Below are 16,915 nucleotides of genomic sequence, written 5' to 3'. Positions count from 1 at the left end.
GAGATCCAAAGGACACACAGAACAGTGACTGATTTGAACCTCTAGAGCATAAGAAAGGCTGGAACCCTCCAGGGTTCAAATTTCCTGAGAGATGATTATTTCAGTGTCCTTAGCTGGGCCACCTTATCAGCAAGGTCATAGGACTTGTTGATGGTCATGAGATGGAGCTGTGTGGGATTCCCAGCTCAAATTCTAGAAGCACAGGTCCTCAGAAACTAGGAACAATCTTAAAATTATATCCTCCTGCTTCCCTACTTTACTGATGAGACAACAGACCCAGAACATTGGTCTCCTGGCCTAGGTTTCCAGTTTTGAGCCAGGATGATCAGCACATTGATTTCTTGACTGTACTCACCAAACACTAGCTGCTAATAAAAAGCAGTGCCTTTCTGTAGCAATGACCTCTGGACAATGGTCACCATCTTTCTCTGCCTGCTGTCTGAGCCAGGCAGCAGGGGGCCACCTCACGGACTGGCCCTAGAGAAAGGCTAAGGGCAGAAGGCAGGCAGGGCTGCTCCTACTTACTTGAAGGGCTTTTCTCCAGTGTGGGTTCGGATGTGGTTGTTGAGGGTGGTGGCCCCTGCGAAGGCTCGGCCACAGTAGCCGCACTTGAAAGGCCGGTCGCTGGAATGAGTGACCACGTGGTTCCTCAGTTCGGAAGGCTGGGAGAAGGACTGGGAGCAGTGACCGCACTGGTAAGGTCTGAAACACACAAATAGACTGCCTGGTGACGAGGTTCTACACGGCTCAGCAGCAGACAGCAGTCAGCAGGTGAGGGCAAAAGCTTGGGGGCAGCATCATCTCTGTTTAATTAATTAATTGATTATTATTCTTACTATTATTTACCAGAATGCTACTCAGCTCTGGCTTATGATGTTCCAGGGATTGAATCAGGGGGCTGGGAAACTCAGGCATGAAAGTCTTCTACATGTGCTATCACCCTGACCCTGCCTCCATTTTTAAAACCCCTTCCTTCCCCTCCCCTTCCCACCCCCACTCTGGAGTACAGGCTACTTGAGTTCCTGTGCTTTGACTTGTTGCCACAGGAACAAAATTCACAGATATTCATCCCAAGTGAATACTGGGGGGGGGGGGGATACTAATCCCCAAATTTCCGGAGTTAGCCAGCCAATTTATGAGAACCCCTGCTTTCCGGTTTTCCCTCCCTTCCCTCCAGACAAACAGGAGTGGACATTGTGAGTGGAGTGTAGAGACTCCATTTAACAGAATGGTACAAGAGAAAATATGCAAGTGCCTTTCAGCATTCTGGGGCACTTTGTAACTTTTCAAAGTGGTTTCAAGCCAATTAACCAGCTTAATCTTCACAGTTGTCATTATGCCTATCAGTTCAGAAAACTGAGGATAAATTGCCCTTAATGAAAGAAAGAAACTCTTGACGCCCAGGGGCACTCTTGGGGATTTGAAAATTATTCTATGGAACAAGTAAACAGGCAGGAAGCTCAGCAAGGTACAGGTGTGCCGTGATAAACACTAAATGAGCTTGAGATCATGATAGCACAACCAGGTACACAGACAAACTCAGGTGAGCATCCTGATATGTATCTTTGTAAAAGAAACCCCAAGTCCTACTTACTCCCTCCCTCTTAATAATATCTCTCCAGGGGGGTCTCTCCCCTGGAATTTCCAAGTTTCATCCAGAAGTAAACGTAAACGATGATTTATTACACCACAGCAGTGAAGGGAAGTCTGTGTACAAGAGGCAGAGAGAAACACGATGCCACCTGAGAGGCAGCTGGGACAAACACCTGAGAATTCGCAGTATCAGAAAAAAAGTTTTTTTTGTTTTGTTGTTGTTGTTTCTGAGAAGTAAACTAACTGGGGAAGGGGAGGAGGGGTGTTCATAAAAGAGATGCAAATTCTGCCTTCTGTCCAGAAGCCTGGCTGCTGCTGACTTCAGCTCAATCTGGTAAGTGAAGGCCAACCTAAGGAATTCCTCCTAGTCCAAGCGATTTCATAGCATCCCTTGACTCGGCTCCAATTTGTTTATCAATGTTTTTGTTAGAATAATCAGGTGGGTGAGTGGGTGGGGGGTTGCTGGCGGTGCTTTCACATCATGCTTGGGAAACCTTGGTGGCTGAATGTAGAAAGTCAATGGCAAAAGCAGACCTAATTGCTCTCTAGCCCTCTAACAAATGTAGTAGTGCCAATGACCAGAAACTGAGATGAAAGGCTCAGAGACAATGGTGGCCGAACATGTACAACAATTCAATTAAGTGCAAAATAAAGTATGCCCTCTCATTTGTCAACTGAAGTGCTTAATTGTGGCTACTTGCCTCACTGAACACAAATACTATTATTTTACCAGGCTTCAGTACACTGAGCACTGATTGTAGAATTTTTTAGCTTGATTAATAGTCCAGGATTGGTCAATAACTCAATACTATACAATTTTAATTACTTACATTTAGAAATCTATCTAAGTGCTCTCAAACAAGTTTCAAAGAAATACATAAAAGTCTTTGGTAAGGAGTTTATCAATCCTGACAAATTACACATGCGTTTTATTACGATTATAAAATAATGCTTTGAAAGCCATTAAAATTCTATATAGATGAAAATGTCCTCCTGCTGAATCTATTCTTTGGAGTAGCCATTAACCTTAACGGGCTTCTCAAGAAAAAAATTCTCTCAGGGGTGAGATTTTTTTTTTAAGTGTTATTGAAGATTATAAACAAAATAATATATTAATATATGCTATATCCACTGACAATTGATTTTTCTAATAGTGAGGGAACCATTAACATTTATTAGCCTCTGGTTATCTATTTTTAATAGCTAGCACAATAAACAATAAACCACTAAGTAAAACCAATTAATCTTTTCTTTTTTTTTCTAATGCCGCTGCCAAAAGTTGGGGTGATTTATTTCCTATAGTCAGAAGTCAATCCATCCTTTTAATGTTAATAGTCAGGCTGGCAGAGATTTACACACCAAAGAAAAGAAATGACCACAGAGAGACTTCTCTTGAATTCTTAGATGAAGGTGAGGCCAGTGAAAGGCAAAAAGGATTCTAACACATCACCTGTGTCCAGCACTAGCCTGAGAAAGCACCGCTAAGTACCTTGTGATCTGGGGTAGCCATTTTTAAAACAGCATGATCCACTGTGGCCAGATGAAAGGCCCTAGACCAGGGAAGATCTGGGGGGTGGGGGGGGGAGTCTTCCTTCAGCCCAAGCCTGATCAGTTGAGGGGACCTGCATTTCTTCCAGCACTCTCTGCACATAGGGTGTGCGTACGTGCCTGTATGTGTGTGTACAGAATGAGGACCACCAATCAACTTATTTGGTAAAAGGCTGAGAACTTAGAGCTAGAGGCAAATTCACTCCCCAACTAGAGGACTATGGCCAGAAATGTAGCTCAGTGTCAGAGTACATGATTGGTTTGTATGAGGCCCTGGGTACCACCCCAAAACCCTTAAAATTATGTAGAGCCAAACTTTAGTGAATTAGAAGACAAGCAAACAAAAAGACCCCAAGAAACAGAAGACAAAGTGATAAGCCCTTCTTCTTACACTCCTTGAGGAATGAGAGTTTAGATTATATTGTTACAGTCCCTTTTGCAGAGGCTGGTTTTACGTAGAATTTAGAACTAGGATGTTAGTCTACTTGCCAGTGTAATAACAGATTGCCACTTGGCCTAGAAATTTGTTAGAGAATGTTCTCAGAAAGCATAAAAGTCACATAACAAGTAGATAAAATTCCTTGGTTTTCATTATTTTCAATATTCTTCAGAAAGCAACTAAGTGGAAATGATCAAAAAGTAATTTTTAATATTGATTATGTCAGTCTCATCAAAGGACACAGGAATATATCCATAGGTGTGTCTTTAGGTCCAAGAGCAGGACTCAGAAATAATTATCACCATGGAATCATAGGCACCACAACTTTAATGGGACATCTAACCACAGGCCTGAAGACTATGTACCTCAGAGGCTGTTAACACATCACAACCCCTCACCTCTCAATTTAGAGCCGAAGGGCACAGAATCAGTTGTCATTCCTTAGTTTTTTATTCCAATGACCAGTATTCTCATGGACAAGGACTGACCAGATGATAAAAGCTTGATTTAATGAGCTTTTGGATACAATCTATTTTAATTCCAAAGTGTCCTCTCCCTTTGATGTGTCATGTCTAAAGAAGCCAGGGCAGACTGACATCACGAGTGCTGCGCTAAGGGTGCTCAGGGATCTTAAGTTATTGGGCAGCTGAAGTGGAGTCTCCTTTCTAATGCACTTTGATTTTCCCCGAGTTGCCATGGATAAACAACACTGTATCATGCTCTAGACAAGTGCAATGAACACTCCTCAACAAGAGATGACAACTCCAACCAGAAGAACCATATGGCATGTTAGCTACTCAAGGCATTGTCCAAAGATGAAAATGTTCTACAACAACTCTCTTCAGTCTGGGCACCACTGGCCACATGCAGCTGTTAAACACCTGAAATGGGATGGGTTGACTAGGGAACCAAAAGATTACTTAATTTTGATTAATGGAATTTTAAATAACCTCACATGGTTAAATCCAACACAGAAATATCAAACTTCATGGAGAAGCTAGAAGGCATTCCCATCAAGGATGAAATAACCAAAACAACAACAACAGCAACGTCTGAGTAGGCTGAAGTTAGTATATATCGGTGCTGATTGATTTTCAAGCAGAAGGAAGACTGTGAGACAATTCATGCATCCCTTGGCTGCCAAAGATTACTCCAGGAAAATGTGCAACTCATTTACTTTGAGCCTGTAATTGGTTTGGTGTACACATCGGGGAAAGGATGAAACAGTTAACAAAATTAAGTGTGGCTTGGTTTAAAATAGTATTAATTCTTCTTTTTGATTCTTTGGCTCATGGCGTGAAGCCTCAGGGACAAAAGCTATTTGGTCGGGGCCACATTCTCTCTTTGCTTCTCATCAGTCAGCCCAAGTGCAAAGTTCCCGAAACTTCAAAGGCAGAACTGCTTAGGTCACTGCTGGCTGGGAGGACTGAGGAAAGAACTGAGTTCTGTCTCAGGAGGGGAAGTTTCTAGGCAAGCAAGGACAGTGCAAAGACAAAGCATCTGGCAGAGTCTGTATGCAAGAAAGAAGAGAACCTTCAGAGGTGGGGAGGGGAAAGAGGGTGGACACCAGAACCGGGGCACATTCCAAAGCAATTATTGTGGCCAGGAGTCATCACTAAGTTCTTCCCACCAGACAGCATCTTCTAGAGTCACCTTCCCCTCAGGGGCTAAAATGTCCAATTATAAATAACAACACTCAACACATACATGAGAATAGCTGACAAGGTGCCCTGGAGACTACAGGGAGGGAAACTTACTATTTCGCCCCCCCCCCCATCAAAAAGGAGTAAAGAACAGGGATGCAAAATCAAGATAAACATAATAAGGAAACTTTCTAAAAAAAAACAAAAGAGGACATATCTATCTGAAAACAATCCACTATGATTGAAGACTTTGCTTACCCCTTCCTGGAGTCCCCCCAATGGGACTGTTGGGGAGTTTCTGCAGCAGAAAAACAGAAGAGAAGAGGAATTTCTAACTCCTGGTTGGAGCAAGAAAGAGTCAAGCAGCTCTGACCTAGATATTAAACTTAAGTAAAGTCCCAAATGCGTATGCAGTTTCTACATAAAACTGTGGTTGGTCTGGATCCTAATGGCTTCTTCCCTTTGAACTTTTCTTTTTCCACCAGGTTTATTGCTAGGACTCACAGTGCCTGCATTAAAAGTCCACTGCTCCTGGTAGAAGCCATTTTTAAATTTGACAGGAAAGAGAGAAATTGAGAGGGGAGACAGAGAGAGACAGAGACAGGGAGAGGGAGAGGAGAGAAAGACAGATAACCTGCAGGCATGCTTCAACTATAATGAAGCATTCCCCCTGCAGGTGGGGAATGGAAGGCTCAAACCCGGATCCTTGTGCTTACTAATATGTGGGCAAACGCTAGAAGAAGAACCAATATGTGAACTTAACCAGGTGCATGTCATGCCCCTCCTTTGAATTTTCTCTAAAAAACAAAAGTCTGTAGCCCAGGAAAAAGAAAGAAGGAATTTTTGCTTTTGTTTGTTCAAAGTTAACAGAATAAAATCAATAAACAATTCTATGGCTAGCATATGTTCATGGATGTGATTTTATTTCTTTGGTGCTCATTCCCACCTTGCCAAATCAAATGGGGGGAAAACCTTTTGGTGCACTCAGTTTAAGTAACATGTAGTAGGGAAATGGTGAGGCTGTTACTGCTGGGCGTCTTCAGATTTCTTCCCTTTCTAGCACAGGACTTTTCAATGATCCCATGAATGAAAAGGCTCACCAATACCGGCTGTCTCTTTGATGAAGGTTCAAATGTCTTGGGCTTTGTGGCCAAATATAGTCTGTTGAGTGAAAAAATCTTTTGGATTTAAGATTCCAGGGCCTGTTTTAAATTTAGACCAGTTTGAAACTCTAACCTGTTTACCTTCCTACTTTGTTTTCTATAATTCTCATTCTTACTTCTGGTTCTAGAAACATTTTTTTTTTTAAATCCAAACAAATGAATTTAAGCTTCTCAAATAGAAGGGAGAATGTTGTCTGATCGGTAGATTCTAAGCTTTCCTTTCTTTCTTTTCTTCTTCTTCTTCTTCTTCTTCTTCTTCTTCTTCTTCTTCTTCTTCTTCTTCTTCTTCTTCTTCTTCTTCTTCTCCTCCTCCTTCTCCTCCTTTTTCCTTCTTCTTCTTCTTCTTCTTCTTCTCCTCCTCCTCCTACTCCTCCTCCTCCTCCTCCTCCTTCTCCTCCTTTTTCCTTCTTTTTTATAACTATATGGCTAGATTGGCTCAAACTACAAAAGACTTAAAAACCAGCTGATTCATGGAGTCAGTCCTTAAAGAAAATATGTATATTCAGCTGTTACAAGTCTCTATGAGGAAAAATAAAGGACTGCACATTTATCAACAATCATAAACAAATTTTTACAGTAAACAATGTTTCATTTGAGTTCAGTATATTTCTATTTAGCATTTCACCAATGTGATTACGGGTTTGGAAAAATGGCTTACTTCCAAACCTTTTGATACAAAGAGACCAGTTCATGTCCTGGGACAAAAATAAAGCTCTTCCATTCCTGTAAGCACATTATGTATCTAGAATAAAATGAGGGGGTCAATGGAATCAGGTGTCTGTGTTCCTCTCATCTCTAATAGTTAAAGCAAGTGAGCTGGAGTAAATCAAGTACCCATCACTGCTGAGAAATACTGTGCCTTGCCACTTTGCCTATAAAAGAATTAATTCCTTCAAGTCCCACTATGTTCTTTTAACTTAATCATGAATAGCTGAGAACTCTTCACCAACAGTGCAGGGAAGAAAAAAGTAGGAAGCCTCTGCTTCGGCAATTTGATATGTAGCACCCATTGCTTCCTCTCATCTGGGAAGAGCTCGTCACAGAACACCCAAGAATTTGAGTTCAATAAGTTTGTCAGAACCAAGCATGGAACAAGTGTGTCTGGCCACCGGGATTTCTGCTGGTAATTTAAGCTAACGTGGAACCAGCACTGACTCAATAATCTCTTGTGGAAATGTTTTCTTGTACATGTATATTGTCTAACTCGGTGGGTATTTTTCTGACAGTCTGTATTACAAATGATGTCACCATTATTTTCTAGGACAGACTTCACCAGAGTACACGTGTGGTTTTCTAGTGGTAACTTAGACAAGGTAATCTGTTTTGACAATTTTATATTTTCCAGGAATTTTTTTTTCACTGCTCTATGTGACATGAAGTCATGTCATACTTGAAACTGAGATCTGTCACTACATTTTTTTTCTTGCATGGTCAGTTACTACGACAATAATGAACCCATGTGGATAACAGACACATATTTGAACTCACTGGATATAAAAGCACATTTGTGCCAACATCGTAAGGTATGTTTATATCAAAGTAACTACTAAAACTATTCGTAAATTTAGAGGATATATTGTTTGAAGCTATATACACAGTTGCAAGGAAAACAAACTTAAAAATAGTCCTCTCCTGGTGAAAGAGAAACATTCTTAAAACTTTCATATTACTTCTAGAGCCAATGTACAAAGGTAAACAGACATCTGTCTCCCAGGGTCCTCTAGTATTGCAAAAGAAGAAAAAGATACAGCTGCCTGAAGGGCCCTTATGTAACAATGTCAACATAAATTTGCTACATTAATGCCTGACCCTAAGCTAAGCAAGTGGTTTCTAGAATGGTGCAAACACAAACACATAGTAAATGCACCTATGTAGCCTCAAGTGGATTATTCTGATTTTAGATTAACCTCCTTATCCATACAATTCCATTCTCTCTGCCTGCTGGGGTCTTCTTCCTTGTAAAGCTGGAGGCTGACTATTGGAAGGTGAGGCGATTCGAGATGTAAGGTTCATCAGTACCCACCTTAGGAAAACAATTCAAGTGGCCAGAGAAATAGCTCAACTGGTAGAACAAGGGATTTGCATTCTTGAGGCTCTCAGTTCAGGGAGATGTGGTACTATGGTGTCTGTCTGTCCATCTATTTCTCTTTCACCTCTCTCTTTATCTCAAATGAAATAAATTAGGTACATTTTAAAACCAAGAAAGTAATTCAAAAATCCTGCTCCCTCATTTCCTATCTGGCTTCTCAAAATTTATTTTCTGATTTCATATTCAGGGCGCATTTTCCATACTTTTTCTTAGAAAATTGGATTTAATCAAATTCCCACAGGATGTGAAGGAGAGATAAAAACCCAAGCCTTTCTTAGTGAATTAATTTGATTTTTGTCTTGTGCGTACCCGGCGACTGAAGCTGCCAAATAAACCAGTTTTGATTCATAAATAATAGTTCCATTATATCTACTGTGCCTCTCGTCAGAGTACCTGAGATTTTAATTCACTTGTTCAGCTAAATTTCATCCTCAGTTCATGGCCATAAAATTCCTTATTGACAAACTTTCAAACCAACTTTGACTCTGAGGTATCTAGTCAACATTTTTCTTCGGTGTGGATATTAGTTTATTGAATAAGTGGCATCTGTTTTCCTCCACATCACTAGCAGAGGAGGGATTTCCTTTTGACAGCTGTGCAGGATTTATGGGTCTGCATGCTCGGAAGAAAAATTGTACTAAGCAAAAAATTCCAATTCATTACCTCCTCGTACTTAATGAAGTTCATAGCCACGGCACGCAGGAGGTGAACCCTGAAATGCCGGTGACAGCAGCAGAATAGCCAACTATATTATCTTTGGGAGACAGAGAGGATTCTAACGATCCTGACCCCAGTCCCCCACACACACCACCACCACCACACTGATATTCATAAATGTGCCTTCTATTTTGCCCCCCCCCCAGTCCCCACTCTTTTCGACTGGGACAGAACCTTCTAGAAAGAAGGAGTAGCCTCCCAGTATCTTTGGATAAGAAATTCAAGCAACAGAGTTGTATCACGCTCTGACCTTCCAGAACCTTTCAGGTGCAGTTGAAGAGGTAGGTGACTGCAGCCCAGAGTTGCTGGCTGTCGGGAGGCCCCTCTCTCCCCCTAAGGGTCACACAGTGAGCAATGCAGGAGGAGGAAGGGCGTGGTCTCGGGATTACCTGTCGGGGTTCTGCGTGCACACATGCATCTGCAGGAGGATCCGCTGCGTGAAAGTCTTAAAGCACTGGCCGCATTTCCAGAGGTGCCAGTCACTGAACTCCGAGTGCAGCTGGCTTGTGGAAGTCGGGCTCGCCAGGACCCGCTGGTTCTTCACGTTGATTTGACTGAACCCCGACTCGAGGGGTCCAGACTTATCCAGGAGCGAGAAGTTCCTACTGCACGGAGTCTGGGGGAATACCACAGAGCGCTGCTGGATGGTGGAGGCCAGTTTGCTGGACTTGCTGAAGGGCTGCAGGGCATCTTGGCGGCACATGGCTTCCATTACCGTGGAGGGGACGTTTACTGCGGGGGGGGGTGGGGGGGGTGGAGAGACAAAGAAGGTTGAGAAGATCAGGCTCAGGAGCTGTTACAATGAACACAGGGACACACACTGCCAAACGGCCCAGAAATCAGCATTGTGAGCAGTTGTGTTTTGGGACTTAGGGCTAACAAGATCACAAACATGTGACTTAAGAGTAGAGAGCAGTTACTTCTTCGATGCATGTTTACTGAGCAACTACTATGTGCGCACGACTGTCTGGACATGGGTTAGGGTTAGCTACTGTATCAATAAAATATAGTTATGGATTATTTCAGGGTCAAAGAGATGGAAGGTAATAGGGCGGTTTGGAGAAGGAAGCTAGAGGACAAAAGGTTTGAGGAAGACAGCTGGCAAAAGCTGATTCTGGGTAGTCAACTTTATGGACATTCACAGTCACACGAAAGGAGACGCATGAACTGGAAGCCCTTGACCTTCACTGTCACAGACCATTGCTGAGACCCCCATGTTCTGTACAACCACATAGATCAAATGAGCCCAAGAAAAGAAGCAGCAGCTCTGACTTTGGGGCTCTGTCAGCACAACACATAAGTCTAAGAAAGGCTAATGGAGAGGATTGCAGGCCTGGAAGAGCCTAGAATTTGTCTACCTGGCAGTCCTTTGTTGAGATGGTATGACTTACTGGGGAGAGATTTTTTTAAATAGTCAGTAAATATAGCAAGCAAGCAGAAAGAACTGAAAAAAACACCATAAAGTACCTAATGAAATAGTTTCTACTTTGACCTAGTTACCTTCCTCACCTACCTCCTATTACATGTCTCTCAATCACTCCAAAGCTAACCCTGTCAGACGAAGTAAGGGCTACAAAAGCTGAATAAGGGCAAGAGACTGGCATACTTTAATGATGACTCTTTAGTCACTACCAGGCCACCCCTGGGATTCCCACACAGACATGATGGGCCTAGACCTCTAACAGATCCCTCTCACCACTGTCACTGGTCATCTCCATCAGGAACAACATAATGGACCCCTTCTGTGGACCCCTATCAGACCTGGCCCTCAATGTGAATCAACAAGGATAGGGAATGTTCCATTCTCTGAAGGGAGTTTGGGTAGCATATTCTACCTATCACCCGAGGATGATGGGTCCTGAAATTGGTGCAGCCTGAAATGTTCCTAGCAGTGACCAACGGAAGTTGAGCTCAGACCTACAGGGACGCAGAGGTTACATAGGCTCTTATGCTGGCCATGGTCCACAGATCATATCGATAGGGGTTACAGTTAACAATATTTATATAGTTTTCCCATATTTAGGAGCTACACTCTTCCCTGATCCAGCTTTCTCGTCCTTTTTCTAACTGTGACACCATCCCCGCAGACTATAGCTTAGGTCACCTGCATATTAGATGTCAGGCGCAGGCAAAACTAGTTGGGTCATGGGCCCCTTGCAATATACCTAAAATAGATCTAATAGATTTTTTCCAAAATGGAGACCCCCCCATATCTCCATCTGCAATATTCTTGCCTTTAGGTTCAGGATTAGTCAACAATTTGCTCTGCTTTCTATCTTAACTCTTTTTCAGCCACCAGGTTCCAGATGCCAACCTGACTTCCCTGGGCAGATGACCCCACCAATTTGTCCTGGAGCCTTGCTTCCCCAGAGACCTGCCCCAATAGGGAAAGAGAGAGAGAGAGACTGGGAGTATGAATCGATCTGTCAATGTCCATGTTCAGCAGGGAAGCAAATACAGAAGCCAGACCTTCCACCTTCTGCACCTCACAATGACCCTGCGTCCAATGTTCCCATTGGGATAAAGAATAAGAAAGCTATCAGGGGAGGGGATGGGATACGAAGTTCTGGTGGTGGGAATTGTATGGCGTTGTACCCCTCTTATCCTATGGTTTTGTCAATGTTTCATTTTTATAAACAAATCAAAAAATAAAAATCAAAACAAGCAAAAGAATAGGGAAGCTATCAGGGGAGGGGATGGGATATGGAGTTCCAGTGGCGGGGATTATGTGGAATTGTACCCCTATCATCCTATGGTCTTGTCCATTTTATAAATAAAAACTTAAAAAAAATAAATACTGCTAGAAATTTCAACAACAACAATAACAAAAAGTAAATCAGACTCTCTTAATAGGGAGGATCTAAGCAACTATCTATTTTAAAAGTTCCCTAAGTGTTTCTAGTGTGCAATCAGGGCTGAGAACCACTGGTCTAATTCTACCCTCTCTTATTATCAATTCAGAACGCTAAAGTCCAAGAACATCCAATACCTTGCCTAGGTCACAAGCCGTTAGTCAGGAAACATTAGCTTTCTGAGATCCAGGCCATTTTTCTCTGTCCATACTCCTGTATTACTTCCACTCATGAGCAATATCTCTAAAAAGGAAAGATCACTTCATAGCTAGTGCAATGATGTGTGTGTATCATCTACACAAATATGACTATTTGTGTACCTATGTAATTTATAGTCCTATATTTACATGTTAATATCTGTATTTCTTTTTTTTCATTTCTTTTTTGCCACCAATGTTATCACTGGGGCTCAGTTCATGTACTTCAAATCCATTGCTCCCTGTGGCCATTTTTTTTTTCCTTTCTATTTGTACTTGGCAGGATAGAGAGAAATTGACAGAGGAGGGGAGACTAAGAGGGGGGAGAGAAATATAGACACTTGCAGACCTGCTTCACTGCTCATGAAGCATTCTCCTGCATGTGGGGAGTGGGGGGCTCAAACCCAGGTCCTTGTACTTAGTACTATGTGTGCTTAACTGGGTGTGCCAGCTCCTGGCCCTTATCTGTACTTCACGTGTGAACATCTGTGCATGATTTTTAGGGCAAATGTATATCATTGATATGGAGTTGGTGCACACAATTCTGGCATTCAGAAAGTCTCTGCACACTGTTACTTTTTTAAACAGGTGTTACAAGTCAGGGAGAGACATTTTATCATGTTGTGATACTTTTTATAATGAAAAATAAAATAAAATAAAATAAAATAAAGACAGAGGCATTGTGAAAGACCAAAGTAGAGCTGATCTCATCCAACCTGTTTTGAACTAACCCAGAAGAGGCAGAGCAAGGGAAACACTCAAGTTTTTAGGTGACACTAAGCTCTTGTGGGCTGGCAGATGGCAAATGAACAGGAAAGGAGACAGGCTGGAAAGGGTGGAGAATGAAGGTGTCTTTAGCATGTAAGAGTGGAGGGAGACACCTGCCAGAAGTTTCACTGTGCACAGAGGAACACACATTCTTTGGGGAAAGTAATACCAAGAACACCTACATATTGATTATGGACTTAGCTTCCCCATTTATGCTCCTGGAGAGTATCCTTACACATTTTCAAAAAAAAAAAAAAAAACCTCTTAAAGTCACATCACCTTTACACAAAAAGTATTTGTGAGGCAATATTTTTGAAAGTTTTTTTTAGTGAGAGACACAGAGACAGCAGCACACTGCTCAGATCTGGGAACTCAGGTGTACGAATCTGGTGTGCTATCTCAGTACTATCTGCTTGATACCCCAAGAGATTTCTATAGTGTCAAGATGGTAATTAAGAAAAATATACAGCAATTCATATGATAATGTCAGTTATATCAGATCTGAGTTCATGATAATAACTATTGTGTTAGGCAAAAAAATAGCAGGACTAGTTGGAATAAGATCCTTCTTTTCTATTACTTTCTTCTCTAGGACAACCAAAAGAAGTGTGATACTTTCTAATACAGGCAGAGAACACAGATTTTTCTCTCTCTCACCCTCTCTTTCTCCATACCCCCTCCTCAGTAGAACTGAGAGAAATTGAGAAAGCAAGAGGAGACAGAAATGAAGAGAAAAAGACAGACATATATAGTTCTGCTTCACTGCCTGTGAAGCATCCATCCCCTCTGCAGGTGGGGATTGGGGTCTTGAGCCCAGGTCCTTGTGCTTGGTAGCATATGCATTCAACTAGGTGAGCCATCACCCAGCCCCTTGGGCAGCAACACTCTCACTCTATATTCTACCTATGGCATCAGGGCACTTGTGAATAAATTTAATCTTAATGAGTGAAATATTTTCTAGAGAAAAGAAAATGTAAGGATAGGAGTGGATGATTTTTATAAAAGCAACCATATATGATCTCTGATTTGTTCTGTGGGGGCCCTGTACATATCCATAGAGATCTGAAAAGTATTATTTTTAAAGTAGGACTTAGATACACGGAAGACCATTCTACAATATCAGCTTCATGAGTTGCAGCAACTAAAAGCATAAAGGAACTCATCATAATAGAGTCCAAACTACATCAGAACAGATCATGTCATCCCAACTCAAGACAGTGCAGAAGCCACAAATAGCCCAGAGATGACAAAAATGATCAGAAAGGGTGAAGTGGTTTCTACATCAAGACATAGGAGCTAGTAAGGTGACCTTTTGGTGCCAGGTGGTGGCACACCTGGTTGAATGCACATGTTATAATGCATAAGGACCCAGGTTCAAGTCCCCGCCCCCACCTGCAGGTGGAAAGCTTTGCGAGTGGTAAAGCAGTGCTGCAGGTTGTCTGTCTCTCTTCCTCTCTATCTCCCCCACTGCCTTCTTAATTTCTGTCTCTATCATATATATATGATATATATGCATATACATGCATATATTTAATATATATGCATACATTTCAAAAAAGACTTCTTTAGTTTGTAAGAGAGGCTAAATACCCAGTCCTTAATGCAGGGGTGGGGGAACATTCTGCCCACAGGCCATATGGACAAGGAAATCCTTTGGCCTGGCCCTAGCAAGGTAAGCAGAGCTTTTCTCGTAGCAACATTATGTGCTAATTTATAAGTTGACCTTTTTTATGTTATGCAAATGATGCTATAAAATATCCAAATGGCAGGAAACAGGTTCGCCACCTCTGCCTTATAGAATATAGTTGAACAATGCAGGGTGAATCCTCAATGGGCTTTTTTATCGCAGCAGAATGGGGGGCTCCGGTGAAGGGAAGAGCACTAAGGGGATGCCGGGAACCTAAGTCCCTGTGGTAGAATAAGATGATGGTCTGGCTGAGGGGGAAATGTCCCGATAACTATCTTTGGAGAATGTGAAAATGTACCTTTGTGACAACCAAAATCCTGTAATTCAACATCTCCTCGATAAAGTGATACTAGAACTTGGGAGGGGAAAGGATTCTAGGCAAGGAGGAAGAGGAGCTCATCAAACCCTGGCAAATCAAAACACGACAAGAAGCAAACAAGTTCCTCTTTTATTTCTAGGGCATACCAACTGCAGGTGGCATCCTTAGTTATAAATCGCTATACACTGTAAGGCATCTTCCCGGCTCCGAAACATTAAAACGGGAAAACAGTAGAAACTAAGAATTGCCAATGCATGGCTGCTACAAAGTGTGAGTGGCACCAGAAGAAGGAAAGGGTACCAGGTGGGAGCAGCCATCGGGAATGCTTACACTTGGGCTACAAGGGATGGTCTATAAGAGCTGGTGGCTTTGATCAGGAGATCTGAAGGGGGTGTGGGGGCACGGGCATCTGACAGGTGTGAGGGGTGAAAAGGCAACACTGACAGCTTAGCCAGATAGTCTTGGTGTCACACTGAGATGGCAAGCAGCAGCTCAGCACCGGCAGAACCGAAAGAAGTGGGCTGTGTGGCCAGAGACAGAAGGAAAGGTGGTCTCCCCTAAAGCTAGAGAGGGAGGAGCATGGGGACCCATGCCTGTGAGCCCTGAACAGAACTGGATAGTAGCCCAGAGGCAGGTTAACACAACAGAGGATGGTGGGACTATAGCAAACTGAAGAGGTGAAAATTTTACTTCTTTTTGATCTCTGTTTATATATTGATTTGCTAGAACTGAGAGAAATGGAGAGGGGGAGAGGAGATAGAAAGGGGGAGAAAGACACCTGCAGAGCTGCTCCACTGCTCATGAAGCTTCCTCTCTTGCAAGTGAGGGCTGTGAGTTTGGACCCAGGTCCTTGTGCATAGTAATGTGTACACTCAACTGGGCGTACTATGAGTTTCACTTCTGTAAGCCACAACATGAGCCATATAACATGGTAGCAGAGACTATCTGGTCCACAGGGTATTATTGTATTAAAGACCTGAGGGGTGTTATTATAAGAGGAACAGCCAGCCCAAAAGGAGGCATAAGCAAAAACAAAAAGTGATCCGATTGATGCTACATTTAACATATCCTACCTCTGTTAAAGCTTTGAGAATTTGCCCTTTATTACTTACAGATTGGAGGAGTCCCTATACCTAACATGTCTTCACTCTTCTGACTAAGAAAAAGAAAGGCACAAAAGAATATATACAGTGTGTTACAATTTGCACAAAAGGGAAAAGTGATAGTGGGCACAGAGAACGAGCACATAAAGGGCAAAAATGTGTGTGGAAGGAACTGAAGAAACTGTCAACTGATGGCCTCGCAGATCCAGAATTGTATGTCCACAGTTCTTTCTGTATTTTGATTACAGACCTGAACTTCCTATTAACAAAATGAGGGAAAATTAGTAAAGCAATGAAACCTCACTTTGCCTGTTGTGACGGTATAGGTGTAGAAATGTGACAGGTAGGAGGACACTGTAGTCTGGAACTAATGGTGAGGATTACCCAGAGTGGGGTGGGGAGATGATCACAGAAGAAAAAGGCAAGGCATTCAGGAGTATAGATAGTGTCAGGAGCCAGGGAGGAGGCAGTTAGGTGTTGAAGAGAGCATGTTTGGCATATGTAAAGCTCTAGGTTCAATCCCTGCAAAACACACACACACACACACACACACACACACACACACACACACACACACACACCATACAAGGACTTGGTAACTGATTTGGCTAGAAGGTAGAGGAAGATGATCTAGGTCTCTCAAGAGAGAATGTGGATGAATGGGAGTGAGGGTTGCTAAGCTGGGGCACAAACCATTTGCTAGGGGAGAGCAGGAAAATTTCCATTTTCACTTGGGAAATATACATGAAGATGTGAGGGAGACTGTTGGCTAGGAGCTTGGGACACAGTGGAGATAT

General features: G+C 42.4%; 1 protein-coding gene across 2 annotated transcripts in view; it reads right to left on the bottom strand.

Moving 5' to 3' along the window:
- Positions 1-16,915, bottom strand: part of PRDM6 (PR/SET domain 6) — a 240,405-nt gene that overhangs the window by 116,196 nt on the left and 107,294 nt on the right. For both annotated transcript variants that reach the window (XM_060177491.1, XM_060177493.1), the window contains 2 exons: positions 9,582-9,924; positions 526-702 (listed from right to left, as the gene is read on the bottom strand). In XM_060177491.1, the coding sequence (XP_060033474.1) occupies positions 526-702; positions 9,582-9,924 (520 nt within the window). The remainder of the gene's footprint in view (positions 1-525; positions 703-9,581; positions 9,925-16,915) is intronic.

This window comes from Erinaceus europaeus, chromosome 2 (assembly GCF_950295315.1).
Source record: "Erinaceus europaeus chromosome 2, mEriEur2.1, whole genome shotgun sequence".
NCBI classification, from domain to species: domain Eukaryota; kingdom Metazoa; phylum Chordata; class Mammalia; order Eulipotyphla; family Erinaceidae; genus Erinaceus; species Erinaceus europaeus.
Note: the sequence above shows the minus strand (reverse complement) of the source record. Positions and strands in the feature narration are given on the sequence as shown.